This window comes from Stenella coeruleoalba (assembly GCF_951394435.1).
Source record: "Stenella coeruleoalba genome assembly, chromosome: 17".
In the NCBI taxonomy this organism is placed as follows: Eukaryota; Metazoa; Chordata; class Mammalia; order Artiodactyla; family Delphinidae; genus Stenella; species Stenella coeruleoalba.
In genome coordinates this window covers 56,765,223-56,783,970 of record NC_137163.1, presented here as the reverse complement: position 1 = coordinate 56,783,970, position 18,748 = coordinate 56,765,223, and the positions used below count along the sequence as shown (strand labels likewise).

General features: G+C 39.4%; 1 protein-coding gene across 5 annotated transcripts in view; it reads right to left on the bottom strand.

The window, feature by feature from the left end:
- Window positions 1-18,748, bottom strand: part of PAG1 (phosphoprotein membrane anchor with glycosphingolipid microdomains 1) — a 142,792-nt gene that overhangs the window by 52,485 nt on the left and 71,559 nt on the right. For 4 of the 5 annotated variants that reach the window (XM_079902151.1, XM_079902149.1, XM_079902150.1 and 1 more), the window contains 2 exons: window positions 12,399-12,498; window positions 9,953-10,048 (listed from right to left, as the gene is read on the bottom strand). In XM_079902151.1, the coding sequence (XP_079758277.1) occupies window positions 9,953-10,048; window positions 12,399-12,470 (168 nt within the window). In that variant the 5' untranslated portion in view covers window positions 12,471-12,498. The remainder of the gene's footprint in view (window positions 1-9,952; window positions 10,049-12,398; window positions 12,499-18,748) is intronic. The other variant, XM_079902153.1, reaches the window with a different exon arrangement.

The window sequence follows — 18,748 nt, the reverse complement described above, 5'->3', positions numbered from 1 at the left end:
AATAATTTCTTATAATGGACAATGACTGGCTCAAAAGGAATTAAGAAATAATTATCAGATGAGTATCTTCCTGATGATTAACTCAACAAGCATAATATGAACACTTGGCAGGGTCTTAAATGTCTTCAAGGCCTTAAGTATAATTAGGTATTCAAAATTTTATTGCCCTAAATTAAAGCACCACATAACACTATAAATTATATTAGATAATAAATTCAAAGTAAATTGCACTGAAGCACATTAAACTAAAATTTTTGTTTGAAAATGTACCTTATATGAAAATAAAAATGTATCACAAATTAAGGTATAATTTAATATTTAATATGATTTTGAGTTCAGATTCAATGTGGGCATTTCAAAAAACTGTGGTCTTATCTTCTGAATGTATAAGTGGGTCTCACATGGCAACAGTATTATTTTTAAGGACTATTTTTTTGGGGGGGATGTAGAGTACAAAAATGCTAGAAAATGATAAATAGTAATCCTATGCTATAAACTATGTAATGCATGCAAATTGCTTTAGTACCAAAATTTCGTCGTCAATGAATTCCTTCACAAAGAGACCTCTAGCACATATTCAGAGAGTCAGAATTTTTCTAAGCCACAGTTTTGGGGAGAGAAAAATCTGGTGTGACCCCCTCTGATTTCATAGAAATGGAAAATGAGGTCCAGAGAGGTTAACATGTCAAGCAAAGCCCCCAATACCCAATGACTGGGAATTGAGCCCAGGACGTTTGAGCTTGCACCCTCTCATGTCTCCAGAGATGGGTACAAGGAAGATAGCAGCACAGTGCGCTCAAGCCCCACAGTCACTGTGGCTGGTTGGGATTGGCCTCTGATTTTGCCCATCTCTGCTGCAGGTGGCTGTGTCAGAAGACCTTGGCAATGGGAGAACTAGTTATCACTTCCTACTCCATTTCCTCTTATGACAAAACAGGCTGGAGTCAACTCTAGTCCTTTACTACATTAGGTATGAATACAGTTACTGTATTTTTTTCTAGTCTATTATTAACTTTTTACATTAACATGGTACATTTGTTATAATTAATGAACCAATGTTGGTACATTATTATTAACTAAAGTCCATATTTAATTCAGAGTTCTTTAGTTTTTATCTAATGTCCTTTTTTTGTCTGTTTCAGGACCCCATCCAGGATCCCACATTACATTTAGTTTGCTCTGTTTTTTCATTAGTTCAACTGTGTGTGGGTGTGTGCATGTGTGTGGGTGGGGGAGTATGACTATCTCTCTTCTTCTATGTAGCCAGTTAAGGGCAAAATCCTACAAATTACTGTTCTCAGGTGCTCTCATGTAAAAGAAAAGGGTATATGTTAATGAAGTAATCTGGAGTTTTAATTATGAGAAAAACACTGTAGATGAGAGGAAGCTTAGGTTAAAAAGAATTTGACATTTGGAGGGACCTAGAATCATGGTCTGTGACTTCAACATGGATTAACAGAATCTAAAAAGCAAGGAATGGGGTAGAGAAGCGTGACAGTTCGGAGTAATAAAAGGCACTTCACATAGAACTATAGCAATGCAGAAGAAAGAAGTAATATTGTGCAATTTATCATCATTTAATTTAGGGGAGTCTGCATTTTTAAAATCCACAGAAATGCAGTCACAGTTTCCTTGCCAATATTTGTAGAAAACATTTTCCAAACAAGACTCATTCATCTTACTCTGAAATGAATTGTTAGATCACAACAGAGAATGTTAAAGACTTTGCATCCCTTATAGAAATGCCAAACATTTTACTCTGCCTGATGCTGTACTATAAATAGGGAAATCTGAGTGCTAAAAATGTTCTTCAAGTTGCCAAACATAGTTCTTTAGCATCAACTTCCTCCTACAAATGACTCATTCTTCCAAAGTTTGAAAATGAAAGCTAGTTACAATTCAGAGAAATGTTGTAGCGTACATCGATTAAATGGCAAAGATATTTCATTTATGTATATTTATTTTTCCTTAGATCTTATCCACTGAAATTCTTCTTCAGAATTTTATTGAAGTTTTATTAAAGAGTAGTTACTCTCATGAGAAGTGGAGTTTTAAATAAACAATTAGAACAGCCAAGCAACATGAATATTGTTGGAGAATAATGATGGTTTAAATCATTTTGAAATTCGTTAACTTCATTTGGATATAATAGATGCAAAATGTATTTACTGTAATAAAAATAAGTTAATAGTGAAGTCATAACATGAAAACTAATAAGCTCACCAAACAAGATGGTACAAATAATGCCTCAATGTCCAAGAACACAAGGAAATTAAACTCTAAGAAATTTTACCTGATTAAGAAAAACAGGACTCTTGGGAAGAAAGCATCCTTTGTTATAAAAAGAATAATAAATAGGGAAAATGCCATTGATTTATGATTAATATTTCAAAATAGTACATGTATCTATATATATCTTGCAATAAGTAAAGAGAACATAAATAGTATAGGGATTTGTATAGCACATTTGAGGTTAGTACTCATTTGAAGAGGTAATTGCTTTTTTTTTTTTTTGCGGTACGCGAGCCTCTCACTGTTGTGGCCTCTCCTGTCTCCGGACGTGCATGCTCAGCGGCCACGGCTCACGGGCCCAGCCGCTCCGCGGTATGTGAGATCCTCCCGGACCGGGGCACGAACCCGTGTCCCCTGCATCGGCAGGCGGACTCTCAACCACTGCGCCACCAGGGAAGCCCATAATTGCTGCTTTTCACTGAGAGATGCGACAGGAAACTACAGGAGATGCTCATTTGATGTGGATGGAGCAAGGCAGGCGGCCAAGAGTGGATTCACATTTTCTTCTAATCAACTGACGATACCACTGGATTTTCATCTTCCTTCTGCAAATCACTAGATCTCATATTACCAGTCGTTTACTGGAGAATGGCTAGAATCTCTTTAAACTGACTACAAATAATTATTGCAACCTCTTTTCCTGGCTTCATTAAAGGCTTTTTCACCTGTTTTGACTTGCATAGTGACACTTTTGCAAACCTCTATGGGAGATATTTTAGTTATTTAAACATTTTATGGTATATAAGAAAGAAGTGACTTAAGTAAAATTAAAAGATTTTTTTTGAAGTTTTTTACAAAAAAGTTTTTACAAAACTTTACACGTTTTGTAAAGTCTTTCTTGAATTTGTTACAATATTGCTTCTGTTTTATGTTTTGGTTTTTTGGCAGCGAGGCATGTGGGATCTTAGCTCTCCCACCAGGGATTGAACCCACACCCCTGCATTGGAAGACTTAACCAGTGGACTGCCAGGAAAGTCCCAAATTACTTGATTTTAGGTAAGTTATTATTAAAGATTATAATATCATAGTTATTTAAATATAAATTTTAATAATCCTATTTTGACTTTTTCCTATTTAATAAGTGATGTGCTATTTAATTAACTTTACCTTCATTACCTCATAAAATACATGACTTGCAGACAAATTTTTGAAAAGGCACACGGGTGTATGATTGAGTTGGGAACCAAATATATAAGTTTTAAACTATATTGAATATATTCTGATATCAAAATAGAAAATAATTGTTTCCATTAATATATGTCTGGGTATCATACATTTTGAACAAAAATAATCAAGCTATGATAATTTTGTGTTTACTTATAAAACAATAAGGCAAAAAGTTTTAGGTTGCAGTTTATAAGCATTTCTCTGCAATTAATATATATTTGATTTGATTTGACTGTTTTGGTAGCTTATCAGGAGGAGTGTGAGGACACATATATTAAGGGTATGAATGACGTTTATTTCTGATAAATAAAAAGCCAAATTGTATATAATTGTCACTACTTTTCTTTTTTTAACATTGAATTTTATACCAGACAGATATCCTAATAGGCTAATATAAAACCTACCAAATATATTAAGATACTTAAGATTTACAGAAAGTATAATTCAATAAACACCCATGTAACCACTACCCAGTTTAGGAAATGAAACATGACCAACACTATGAAAAGTATATAAGAATTTTGACCAGATGACTGCAGCTTATAACATCATATCAATGCTTCTTAAGCTTATTGTCTCACAAATCAGCTATCCATGATATGTATAAGGTAACAATCTATGACTAATTAAAACTAAAACCTCCATGGGAGCCTGCAGTGTTCACATGAATCATAAGCATGTTTGCTCATCTGACCGTCACTGATGGCTTTGTATACTCTTAAGAGGTCCTCAAACAGTATTATGTTCTTTAAAAATATTTATGTAATCACTTTTACTAATACTTTCTTTTTTTCTTTTTTAAATTTTAACTTTTATTGAAATATAGTTGATTTACAGTGTTGTGTCAGTTTCAGGTGTACATCAAAGTGATTTAGTTATACATGTACTAAATATATACATATATTTTCTTTTTTCAGATTCTTTCTCATTATAGGTTATTACAAGATACTGATTATAGTTCCCTGTGCCATACAGGTGGTCCTTGTTGGTTATCTATTTTATATATACTAGTGTATATATGTTAATCCCAGTCTCCTAACTTATTCCCCCCTTCCGCTTTCACCTTTGGCAACCATAAGTTTGGTTTCTGTCTGTGATATTTACGAATACTTTAAAAATAGAACTTGGATTTGAACCTTTACCACCCTGGACAATGTGAAACCCCTGGGACACTTTGACTCCCAGTGATTTTGTCAAGTGGCTACTGGGAAACCCTGATCCAGGCTATGACAAATGGTAAAAAGTTAGAGACAGATGAGGAAGACAGATGAGGATCCTGGAAATACAGAGTGAATGTGATGACCACATACAAAGATCACACAAATGTGTCCATCCCAGAAGTGCGATCCCTCAAACCTTGGGCTTCCATCACACAGCTCTCTGGGTTCTGGAAAAGACTCCAGAGTCCAGGGAGTCAGAACCCAGACATACCCATGTACACCAAAGGAGAGCTGGTCTCTGCAAAGTGTAATGTTTAATAAATGAGGCGAGGGCTTCCCTGGTGGCGCAGTGGTTGAGAGTCCACCTGCCGATGCAGGGGACACAGGTTCGTGCCCCGGTCTAGGAAGATCCCGCATGCCACGGAGCAGCTAGGCCCGTGAGCCATGGCCACTGAGCCTGCGCGTCCGGAGCCTGTGCTCCGCAAAGGGAGAGGCCACAACAGTGAGAGGCCCGCGTACCGAAAAATAAATAAATAAATAAATAAATGAGGCAAGGTACCCACAGCTACCTCTGAAGCACGTCTATGGAGGTTCCAAATCTCTTTGGTACCAGCCTGTGACAGAGACAAAATTTCTACCTAAAAGACCAAAAGGCCACAGATTTAAAAAACCATGGGAAAATTTTGATCTTAAAACTGGGAATAATTGTTTCTCTGGCGAAAATCTGTTTGTTCCTCGCTTAGGACCCTGTTAATCATGAATCTGTGATCATAGTTCTTTAAAAACTGTTCATTAGGAAACACAGAACAATGTTCCGTTCTTTCAGATCAACCATGAAGGCTTCTACAGAATTCACTGTGCACACTAATCTCCCTCCTTCCCCCACCTTTCCTACCTTCTATTCCTTGTGCCTCATTTTACCCCTACCTTTTTAAAACTTACTCTGTCTTGATGTGCTGTATATTGTGTCTAACTCTGGAAAGCCCTTTTGGAGAATATAAACAAAGTTCCCAGCTGATAAAGATGAAAAGAACTTAGAGATAACCCCATTCTATCCTCCATATTTAAAGGTGGGCTAGAATTTAGGAATCCCAAATGTAGCATATTGGTCTTTCCTTAATACCCGATTACCTCCTGTGACACTGGGTTTTCTTGTCTCTCCTCCACCCAAGGGATGTCGCTAGACGTTTCTCCCTACCTGAGAGAATAAGAAATTTAGGAAATTCTGCCTTCTACATCTTGCTTTGGAGGGACAGAAGAAAATTCTGAGAAACCCGCAGTAAGTAGATCAATTTTTGTTTAAACCACATCTGTCAAATATATCTGATCATAAATAAAAACTTTTCTTTCTTTTCTTTTCTAGGTGCACCGTGGAGAGCTGCACCCCTTAACACACCTCAGAACACGCTTTGGGAAGGTCAGGATTAAGGCAAGGCAAGGCTGCTATCTAACTCCCCATGGCAGTTGACAGAGAGGAACGGTCAAACGTCCAAGTCATTGACACACCAGCCTGAATAGTGGCTTCTCTCAATGTTGTCAAGTCCAGCAACACTGTTGCCCTCAGAGCCACCATCCGTCAAGGTACAGGACCTAGTGAAAAAGTGCAGAAGAAGAGGGATGGCAACCACCCTTGGCCTTTGTCCCAAGTGATGCTGTGCAGTACAGCTCACCTGACAGCCCCGGGGGCCGGGGCCTGGAAGCCTGGGTTTCCCATGCAGCATTAATCCGTACCCACTTTGAATTCTGGAAGGACAGTGGTTACAAATCCTTCTTCCACTGACATAAACACCAAGAGACAGAGGGTGTACAGTTCCAAACCCAGCAATGTCACACATCGTGTGTACCTCTGCAGACTGGCAGGTGTGTTTATAGACCCCAAAGGGATGTGACAGGTCAGCAAGATCTGCTGTGGCACAGTAGCCACCTTGAGGGCGAGGCCAAGACTCCGGCACAGGTGGCACTGCTGCTGTGTCCTGTGCCCTCACCGCCTGTGGGACTTTGGACAAGTTACTCACCCTCTCTGAGCTTCAGCTTCCTTTTCAGTAACATGGGAATAATCATAATAGTAGTAGTAGAGCAGTCTGGCGGATTAAATGATTTAATATTTGCCAAGTGCCGAGACCAGTGCTTGCCTCACCGTACATGCAATATGTGTTGGTTAAATAGGACAGTATCATTGTGTTTACTCCAATTTCCCTCTATTGGTATATGTCTCCTTTCATAATAGACAAAGATGACACACAACATTGGTGAAAACAAGACCGTCGCACTCCTCGTTTTGAGACAGCCAGGCCTGACTAATTACGAGGATACAAATGAGGCCAGGCTTGGCAGTGCTGCTTCCAGAGGTGCACATGCTGACTTTCTGGTGGGCTGGGGTAGCCTGTGATGGAGAGCCTGGCTGTTACTTGCACACACTAATGATCAGACCTCGTGCACAGTTACCAGAGATTCCAGCAGAACGGGAATATGGAGGCAGAACGAGAGGCAGGGCTGCCAGAATCACAGGTGGGCCAGCAATTGCCCTGCAAACTGCGTCTCTCAGGGCTCTCCTGTCCTGCTTCACGGGCAGCGCCTCCCAGGAGCCCCTGGCAGGAGCAGTAGGGGCTGGTCCTGCCTCTGCCTCACCTCCCTTCATAGTCCTTACCTCAGCTGTTAAAAATAATAAAATAAAACTAGCTTTAAAACAGACAAAATAAATGTGCTCAAAAGACAATAGAGGGAAATAGTTTGGTAAATCTTGATTAATTTTTCTTGATGTCATTGGTATTTACTTGAAAATAGCATCATATAAATATATTTTATATTTTTTTAAAAGGTTAATAAATATATATTTATAAAGATTGTCAAATATGTCTTAAGGAAATGTACATTTCTTGCAAAGAAAAAACAAAGCAGGTAATGTACATGAATAATGTCCTAAGTTGTAGAATAAAAGATCTTCATTAGGTGTGTAAGACTAATCCTTATATAAGTTACATAAAAAGCTGAGACTGGTTTGCTATCATCTAATAGCTGACCGTATACTGATGTCATCATAACTGTAATTTTAGAAATGTCAGAATTTATATCATATAGTTCTTGTAAAAAGAGATGCAGGATACCCCAATAAAGATGTTAAAAAAAAAAAAAAAAAGAGATGCAGGGAGATCTTACAAATACCAGCCAAGATTGGGGAATATGACACGTCTCTCTCTGAGCATAAGGACAGGGGCTGGTGAACTTGGCTTGGGGTGGCTGGGCACGCTTGCTCTCAGGGCTCCCCTGCATCAGCTCACGTGCTGTGTCTGTGAACATGGCAGCCTGCAGCCTGGCAACACCTTTATCTGCTCTGGGGAGAAACACAAATGCGCACACACACACACACACACACACACACACACACACACACACACCCCCGAGTCCCAGACACCTGGCGCTGTGCTCAGGGAAGTGGCGGAGTGGCATAAACGCAGAGCTTTTAAGAAGCACAAACCCCAGGCCACTGCAGGGTTTGCACACTGCTTTGAACCTTGGCTTTTACAGTTGTTGCCTTTAAAGTTCTGGAACATTCTGAGCATGGCGTCCTCTCACACTGTCTCTGGCGGGGCACTTCTTACCCCAAGGCACATCTTTTAATGTGTCTTTTTTTCTCTTATCTCAGGCAGCTCCCACTTGTTTCTGTGAATCATCTGATGACATGCACGGGTTATTTTTCGTTGATACCGACACCTGAATGCTTATATGTAGGGAGCAATCTCAAAGCAGGTCTAGTGCGTTTAGAACGTATTTCTCACCTTTCATGATTTTAATTTTTGCTCCTACAGTATTGCGATAGGCAGGCTGCTCTCTTAAGGACTTTTTCCATGTGAGACATGCATAATGCAATAGTGAAGCAAACAATTACTTCAAGGAAAACGATCTCCCCAAATTATGACTTGCATCTACAGTCACGGAGGCTATTAGAATATATTTTTTAAAAAAGCTCTAAGCTGATCCACTGCTTAGGATTTTGAGATTCCCCACTGCTCTGCGATGTTTCCATTCTGTATGCACAGCACAGATTCCTGCCAAGCCTATTCCAGTGAATAAACAATGTCTTCTCTGTCAGAACAGAAAATGAATAGTATCACAAAATTCTCCTCTAATGTACCGCCTCCACTTTCCCGAACCAACCCCTTCAGAAGAGAACAGGCAGGATGAAGACTGGGGAGGAGAACATTCTTCTCCCCCTGCCAATCTGGAACTACATTCTGGCCAGCTCAGGACCAAGTACTGTCAACTCTATATCAACTGCTAAACAGAGAAAGTTGACAAGTTTATTTTCTTTGAAATTGGATGGTAGATTTTTGCATTTCTGTGTGTGAGTGCACACAAATATTTTTCTCGAAGGAAGGAGGCAGTTCATCCACTATAATTTCAGGGCCTGGTGAAAACAGCTTTTAGCTACAGACTGAGCAGCAACAGGGGAACTTCATAAAAATGACACAGCAATTTGTGTTAAAATATTGACAGCTAATTCATGAGTGATGGAGCTGACTAGGAATTCAGCTGCTTCTGTGAAGATCTTTATTCTCGCCAAGCTCATGATTCATAAAGAAAATGCCTGGAGTTACTTCTCTGAAACATACAGTATGATGCTGACAGATTTCTCTCTGGTGTCTCTGTCTCATATTTATTCTCTGTCTCTGTCTCTCTGTCTCATACACACACACACACACACACACACACACACACACCCCTTCCCCTCCCCCCAAAAGAGGCATCGCGAATATAATGTTCCAAAAAAGGACATCATTCATGAAGCATTTACCACCAGCCGATGAAAGATTTACTTAGTAGGTATTTTCATAAAAGAAGAACACAGATTTCTTTTAAACTCTCCCATATTCGTAAGTCTCAGTTGGTGTAAAATACTGTGATTCAGGTTTTTCCCCCCTTGTGATGTGAATACAACATATATCTTATTTTAACCCCTAAAAGGAATTACTCAACTCTTTCCTCATAAAAGAAGAAATGCTATTTTTACAATCAGACCACACTGCCTTTTGTTTTCATGAATATCTGAGAGACACTGACACGAAGAAAAAAATACAGATTCCCCTTTCTCCCCTTTTTCCCACACATTTTGAGCCCAGCTCAGTGGGCTCCCAGATTCTGACGGCATTCTCCTGGTAACACATTTAGAAGAGACTGCAGGATATCCCAACAGCGCTATTTTCTTCCCTCCAGCTCCCTCTCCTTCTTTCTCTCCTATCACTCTAGGTTTGTACCAGACTAAACAATTAAGCCTTTGTGCACTACCGCTGCAATCTGCAAATTCTAATGATCACTGGTACAATGGTAATATTTACCTTGAAGAAAGGTTTGTCCAAATAAGTATTCAAAATGCTGGCAATGTATTCCCTTTGAAACGCTGTGGTGGTGAATGTTCTCCCTTCCTTCTTGGCCTATAACCAAAGAGAAAAAAAGTTAGGGAAAAAAAAAAAGACAGATGGATAGAGACTGTGACAGATACTGGTCCAGTTCACTGTAAAAATGCTGGCACATTTATGCCAAACACTGAACAAAGCAAACTACAAAGTAGAGGAAAAACTACACATAGTAGTGGATGAATAAAAAAATTTCTCCGAAATAGCAGCCAAGTCAATGTCTAATCAAATACACATCAATTTACTTGCTCTTTCCCTATTTTTCCTAGTTTTATGACAAAGAAACCTATGTGTTATTGTAGTGATACTGAAATTCAAATAACTGTTGTCTGAATTTGAGAATAAAACAAGTGATTTATCTGAAAAGAGTATGCTTCGAGGTAAGGTAAGCCGTGATTTAATTGTGAAAATGTCTTACGAACAACAGTATCGTTGATGCAGCGTGAACAGTGTGGCCCGAATGGCACACCGATCTAATCCTGAGTGGTTCCTTCATCCGTTCCACTGTGGAAATGGGGAAGGTGTGCGGGAATAGAGGAGACCACAGGAATGACTTCAGTTGATCTCCCATCTGTTTTTCTGCTCTGTGTCTGGTGCCCTGCCTTTTCTCCATCCCCCTCTCCTCTCCAATTCTCTTCCCTTCCTCTAATCTACATCTCCTGTACTGAACCTCTCTTGTACATAAGATACCATGAAAAGTACAGTGACAAAGGGAGAAGGGCAGAAGGATGAAATGAATAAATAAATGAATCTACAAGGAGAATATCCTGGATGTTGTCTAAGATTCAGAACCACGCAGTATTTTACAGACTGAGATATTAATTCCTGATTTACAATATAAAAAACTGAATAGAACACCAGTCTTCTAGATTTGCATCTAGTGATGTTCTTTTATTAGGACCACATATGATCTCTTAGACTGAGTGTTGCTTTCTTCCATAGCAGAATCAGCAGATTATTTATATTATCTTTAGGTACATCAATTGTTTCCCTGACAGTTACCAAGTGAGACATGGCCACCTTTTGTTTGCCACTGCATTCAGCGACATTATTATTTTCTTTTTAAAAAATAAGTCTAAAAAGATTAGAACAAGACACATAGTCACGGGCAGTCTTTCTCCAACTCGACTCCAAGTCTTTGTCAGTCATGCAAACTAAGAGAGCAGGGCTTCTCTGGGTGAAGGGCTTGACAGACAAGAGCCCTTCTCAAGCCATCTTTCTGTCTTTCATTAGATTTCAAATCAAACCTCCTCCTGAACTCCTGCCGTACAGATATATTTAGATGTGGATTCCAAACCTCTCCACTTCCCCGTGTTATCACTGTCAATCCCAGAGAACTCTCTTGAATTCGTTAGAGATGTGAGAAAGATTTATTATCTAAAGCAAATTGCTACAGTAAAAAAATAAAATGAAAATAATAAACATTTTTCTTAAAATGCCAAATCTTATTAATATGTATGGGAAATAATGTTTGCACATACTATCTGTATTACTAGACAGGAGTAAAGAGTCTGATTTTAAAACTGAACATATTATTTGACAGCTAATTTAATAACATAAAAGTGGTGCATAATTTTGCATTTTCAGAACATGAATTTCACGAGTTATGTTTTTATTCCAAGGAAACAAGGTAGTCAAGACAGTGTGGTACCGGCATAGGGTAGACATCTAGATCAGTGGAACAGAACTCAGCACCCAAAAATAAACCCATATATCTATGGCCAATTGATTTTTTGACAAAGGTGCCAAGACTATTCAATGGGGAAAGAATAGTCTTTTCAGCAAAAGATTATGGGGCAACTGATAGTCAAAGAATGGAGTTGGATCCTCAGCTCAGACTGTATAAAAAAGTTAACTCAAAAATGAATCAAATGCCTAAATTTAAGAACTAAAACTACAAAACTCTTAGAAGAAGACATAGGGGTAAATCTTCATAAGTTCAGATTTGGCACTGGTGTTTTAGATGTAATACTTTCAAAAGCACAAGTAACAAAAGAAAAATAGGTAATATAAGTTTCATCACAATTAAAAACATTTTTATGTTTTAAAGGATACTATCAAGAAGGTGAAAAGACAACCCAAGGAATGAAAAAATATAGGTGTAAATCATATCTGATACAGAACTTTTATCTAGAATATGCAAAGAACTCTTATAACTCAATAATGGAAAGACAACGCAACCAAAAACAGGCAAAAGATTTGAATAGACATTTTGCCCAATAAGCACATGAAAAGATGCCTCATCAAGGAAATGCAAATCAAAACCACAATGAGATATCACTTCATACCCACTAGGATGACTATAATTGACAGATCTAAGATAGTAGCAAGTGTTGGCGAGGATGTGGAGAAATCAGAACACTCATACCTGGCTGATGGGGATGTAAAATGGTACAGCCACTTTGAAAACAGCCTGGTTGTTCCTCAAAAAGTGAAACATCGAGTGATTTTACCCAGTAATTCCACTCCTAGGTATATACCAAGAGAAATGAAAACGTTAAGTCCACACAAAACTTGTATGTGGGTGTTCATAGCAGCATTATGCATAATAGCTCCAGAATGGAAACAGTAGCAATGTCCATAAACTGGTGAATGAATAAACACAATATAGTATATCCATATGAAAGAATATTGTTTGACCATAAAATGAAATGAAGTACCGACACATGCTAAAACACAGCCGAACTTTGAAAACATGCTATGTGGAATGTCAGTCACAAAAAAACCCCACATATTATCTGATTCCATTTACATGAAATGTCCAAAATGGGCAAATATATAGGTTGCTTAGGGCTGGGGAAGGATCGTCATGCGGATGATAGCTAAGAGTTGTGTGGTTCCTCTTTGAGGTAACTCGAATGTTCTAAAATTGATTGTGGTGATAGCTGCACAGCTCTGTGAATATACTAAAAACCATTAAATTGCACACTTTAAGTAGGATGTGAATTATATCCCGATAAAGGTGTTACCAAAACAATATTCTAAGGAATGTGGACATTACACATTACAATGTCAGTCGTTTTCTAGATCAATCTGAAATAAGTATGGCAACCCCAAGTATAATTGTAGCTGGAATCACTGGAGTCGCTGTACTGAGGAAGAGTCTCCTGGCTCCACTGAAAACTATCATAGTCTGACTGAGACAACCTGAGTGTAATTCTGCATGGACCAATATTCCTTCAGGTCCTCTCTCATCCTCATGGCTATCTCTGAGTGTGGACAGCAGTTAATTACTGCAAACAATGATTGATCCAATCAAATAGCAATCCTATGCTTTCAATGCTGATTTCTTTTCCCACTGAATGGAAGTTTGGACTTCTGAAACCAGGTATCTAATCAAATACGACTGGCCCCCTACCCTGCATACACTAAGTCAGTAGAAGGCCAATCTTACTTCTTCTATACCCATTTCACTGACAGTTCTCACGAGGACTCTTACCAGCTTCTTAACATGGATGATGTCATTCATAAGAGGCTCCAACAAACAAACTCCAGTAATTCATGATGCTTCTTGCCTACTAACCTGAAGGCTTGTTCTGGCTAAAGCCTCTCAGAGGATCTGAAATAGAATTCTATTTCTGGGCCACTGAGACTATGCACCTGACAGATGGCATGGGCCCAAGCCCCAGCTGCCATTGCTGAGGGGAAGTTTAGGGGGAGGAGCATTTCTTCAAAACTATGCCCTACAGTCCCTCCTAAGGAAGTAGTGATGACATTGACAGCAAACCTCCCTGCTATCTGTGTAGATAAATACTGGGATCTGGTAGCACAGACTTAAGAAACATGAATCCAAATTCATGTTTGAGAGGCTAGACATCTACTCAGTAGGAGACTAGACTCAAGGAGCTCAATGAGTAATTCTTAAATTTAAAAGAAGTTTAAAGGTTAGCTATAAATCAACATCACTTGATACTTGAACCCTTTCTACAGTGTCTGTAACATCCAGTTCATGAGTGCAATGTCAAAAATACTTGGCTAAATGTAGCAGTTAAAAGTACTGAGCGATGAATGAATCACAGTGCCTAAGATATAATAATCACTCAATATTTATTCGCTGATTGAGTAACTTTTAAAAAATCAGAGCAGACTCGAGGATATTGCTACAGTAAAGCCACTCTCAGTTGCAGTCCCTGAAGACAGAGAAAGGAGTAGGATTGCATGTCGCTCGTGGTAGACATATTACCATGGCAATGTATCATGCGTGCAAATGCCAGCCAAGTAAATACTATCCTTATCCACGCTGTAGTGGAAATAAACCAATAAACGAAACTTAGACCTGCTATTCCAGCCTATGCCAGATTCCCTCCCATAAGGAAAGGCTTCCAGAAGGAATCCCCTTCTACCTCTTGGAAGCACTGCTAGGTTTGAGCTAGCAGTAAGGAAGGCTTAGTGGCTGCAACCTTAGTTGGCGTCCTGGTTCTGATATCCAGGGCTAGGCAGAACAAGTCCAGTACTTTCCCTATATGGCAACCTTTGAAATACCTGAAGATATGTGTTTAAAGAGGTCCCTCTTCTGCTGCCTTTTAGTGTCCCCTTCTCCATTTCAAAGAGTATAGTTTTGAGTACCACCTACTATGACTCAGAAGAGCACAAAGGCTATATGGAGAAGGGAGCTGAGTCCTGGCCAGGCCTGCTCATGAGAGCAGAGCATGCTGAGAGCCCAATCCAGCTCCAAAGCCCAATCTAGGGACCAAACACAACATCCAATGGACAAGGCAACCTTGATCTGATTTAGCAAATAGTCCTTATCTGGGTTTTGGTGATGGTTGGTAGGGGAATCCTCAGGGAGGGCAGAGCTATCAGCAGGGAGTAAAAAGCTGGGCAAGTCAGGAAGGTGGTCCACTACTGTCCTGGAGGTCCAGTCACAGCTACAGAATCTGGCCACGGGGCAGGATTCCTGGGTAAGAGGCACACTTCTCTAGAAGACCTCCTGGCGAGACCGAGATAGACCGTGGTACCCAAAGTAGACACTGAGTCCCAGACACGTAATACACAGGAAGACAAAGAGCTGAAACTTGGAAGGTCAAGGAGTGAGTCTCAGGGCAATACCATTCTCAGCATGGGAGATCAAAATTCAACAAACACACTCAGACAAGCATGGAGCAAGATGATTATGGGCGAGGCACAGAGAGAACATGACGAGTGGTATGCCCTGCAGCACTGCGGGTTTAAGGATTAAACATCTTAGTATTTCCTGCTTTAGTGAGAACTGAATTCAGATGTGGGGAGGGCGAGACAGTGCATGCAAGAGGACCAAGTCGGGGAGGAAACAGGGAAGGTAGGAGGAGACATGCTGGGGGCTGACACTTTCATTTGCTGGTGTTCTCTTCTAAATGACTAAGCTCGAAGGCAGTTCTCCAGATGAAGTAACACTGCATCTGGGAAGAGGAGCTCGTCCTTGAGTCAGTTCAGATGCTACACTTTTATTTAGAAAGCCTACGATCACCGAAGCTTTTCTCACCAGCTACATTATACTGTGGGCATCTATGAATCTTTTACTTGACTCACACAAAATCTAAATTTGTTTCATCTACGATGCTGCTAAGCCACATCTCTCTTTATTGCCTTTTTGCAATTTAATTGGTGGCGGTGCTGAGGTGCTCTTGTCATCCCTGTTCCATGTCTGCGTCTTAGATGTGGGTCATTGCATTAAACGTCAAGTTGTTATCGAATTCTGTTTCCTTCACTTGTTATTACACTAGCCACCTCTCCCAGTTTGCGGCCACGCACTTATCGTGTTTTACCCAAATGAGTCCTCATGTTGACTAGAATAGGATTAGGTTCAAATACCAGAAACCTTTTCCAGGAAGAAAGCGATTTATTAATCAGTTCCCTCTGGATATACTTACCAGACCAGTTATTAATCGAGCTCACTATACACACCCCCTATTTGTCCAAATGTTAAATGTTAGCAATGTGATACCCTCTGGTTAAAAAAAATCAAATATATCTCTAAACAAGTATATGCTATTTGTTATTAATCCTTCTGAATTCTATGATGGGTTTCATAAATTGTCAGTATAACAGAGATCAACCTCAAAGCAAAGACATATACTTCCATTAAAATTTCAATATTCAGCCTTCGACAGTAATCGTCCAAGAAAACTACATACTAAATATGCATAATGGTACAGCAATGAAAGGAGTAGCTAAGGACAATGTATATGGGCTAAGGTATACTGTGCAGTATTGGAAAACATAACTTATGACACTTCCTTCTCTTGCATTCTTCTTTCCCTCGGGCTGCACTTCTCTTGCTAAGCTCCCGCATGTTTTCTGGCCATTTTTTCTTGCTGGTTCTCCCAGCTGTGTCTCTCATCTTTTCCACCCAGCCCCCCACCCCCCAGCTGCTTTAGCTCACACTTCCAGCCTTCCTGGTATTTACTGTGTTAACAGTTCTAGTCATCACACCATCTGATGTCTCCTGCTTCATTTTTCACACAATCTAACAGCTGAAATCCCTGATGTATGCAAAGCAACAGTCCATTAAGAAAAGAGTTTTCCTTATCGAGAACAAAAAAAAAATGGAAAAGGCAGGAAAGGGTAGTTCACAGAGGTGCCAAAGAGAGGCCACTATGTAGATAAGATGAAAGAAAAAAAAGACTTTTTTTAAGCCTCAAAAAGATTATGACACTGGGAAATCTAAAAATCCCCTTCAATGGTGTGGCTTAATGAAAATAATCCCCTTTCCAAGAAGAATATATTCTAGGGAACGGATGATAAAAATCCTTAAACACGTACCCTTATACTATCTACAATATACAGAACCCAGGTAAGCACTGATACAGTTATAATACATATACTAAGTTATTAACAAATGACATTTTCTTAGCAAAGCCTTCTTTTTGTTAGTATGTTACATGGAAAGAGGCTTAAAATGACACCTTCTACTATAAGGCTTATCTGTAAGCCTGCATCCCAAGTGAACAAGGCTTGGGCATGAATTCCTTGCAGTTTCAATATTAACAGAGAAAAAATGAAAATGACCAAAGTGCTCAACAGGAAAAAAAATCCTTTCTTAATGGAAAAAATAGAATAGCTTACAATATGCAAATTTAATGTATTTAAGGAAAATTATGTGCTTTTCGGATATCTGAACAAAAAGCAAGGTAGCATAAACACTAACATTAAAAAGATTAGCTTCGGGGGCTTCCCTGGTGGCGCAGCGGTTGAGAGTCCGCCTGCCGGTGCAGGGGGCGCGGGTTCGTGCCCGGTCCGGGAGGATCCCGCATGCTGCGGAGCGGCTGGGCCCGTGAGCCATATGGGACAAAGTAACTTTATGGTGACCCCTTCCTCTCCATATATGTATATAAAGAGATTATATGTCTATATCCATCTCTTTCTCTCTCTCTACATATACATGTGTGCGCATACAGAGAGAGAATACATATTTAATATGTAAGTAGTGAGAGAATACACACACACACACACACACACTTGACCACTTCAATCTTAGACTTTCAACACTGCCTGCAGACACCACACCAGAACTGTACCATTGACAGGATACCTATGTGGCCATTCTCTTATGACCTAGGGTTAGTTTTATGAGATGCTATCATATGTATGACATTTCAATCGTTTATTTGATGGAAAATAACTATTAGATGACCTAAGTTGAGCTTTAGAGAAATTCTGAGCCACCTAGTGAGATGTAATGCTCAGTAGCCAGAGAAAGTCAAGGAGAGTCAATGGAATGGAAATAATGCATAAACTAATGTATGGATGCTAGCAAGAGCTTCGAGATAGTCAATGCTCCGCAAATGTCAGCTCTATTATGACCTGTACGCAATGGTACATTCAACAGAACTGAAGGTATCGTGATGGACTCTCGTCTACTAAGCTCATCTCTGCAGGGAGGCTACACTTAAATACTGTACTATAGGTGTGTGTATAAGTTGCCCGTATGTGACCATTTCGTGTCTGTTATAGGTTGAATTATATCCTCCCCAAATTCATATGTTGAAGTCTTAATCCCCAGTACCTCAGAATGTGACCTTCTTTGGAAACAGGGTCATTACAGATATGATTGGTTGAGATGAAGTCTTACTGCAGTAGGGTGGGCCGCTGATCTAATATGATTGGGTCCTTATAAAAAGGGGAAATTTGAGAGGTGCACACAGGAAGAATGCCCTGGGAAGATAGGAGTTACGCTGCCAGAAGCCAAGGATGTACCAACAGCTAGGAGAGAGGTCTTGCAACAGGTCCTGCCCTAGTACCTTCAGAAGGGGAAATGGCCCTGCTGACACCTTGATCGTGGACTTCTAGCTTGTGGCACTTAAATTTCTGATGTTTAAGCTACCCAGTCTGTGGTACTTTATTATGGCAATCCTAGGAAATTAATACAGAGCCAGTACATGAAATAATGGTCGTTTTCTAATATTGCAGTCCTAAGTTAAAGGAATAGAAGTGATATAAAATAGATAATCAACAAGGACCTACCGTATAGCACAGGGAACTATATTCAGTATTTTATAGTAACCTATAAGGGAAAAGAATCTGAAAAAGAATATATATATATATATATATATATATATATATATATATATATGAAACTGAATCACTTTGCTGTGATTACACTTTGTTGCGTTTACACAATGTTGTAAATCAATTATACTTCAATAAAACATTTTAAAAAATTTAAAAAAAGGAATAGAGATGAGGGCGAGCAAGGTAGCACTCATCACTTTACACATCTCATATCAAGAAAATTTACAT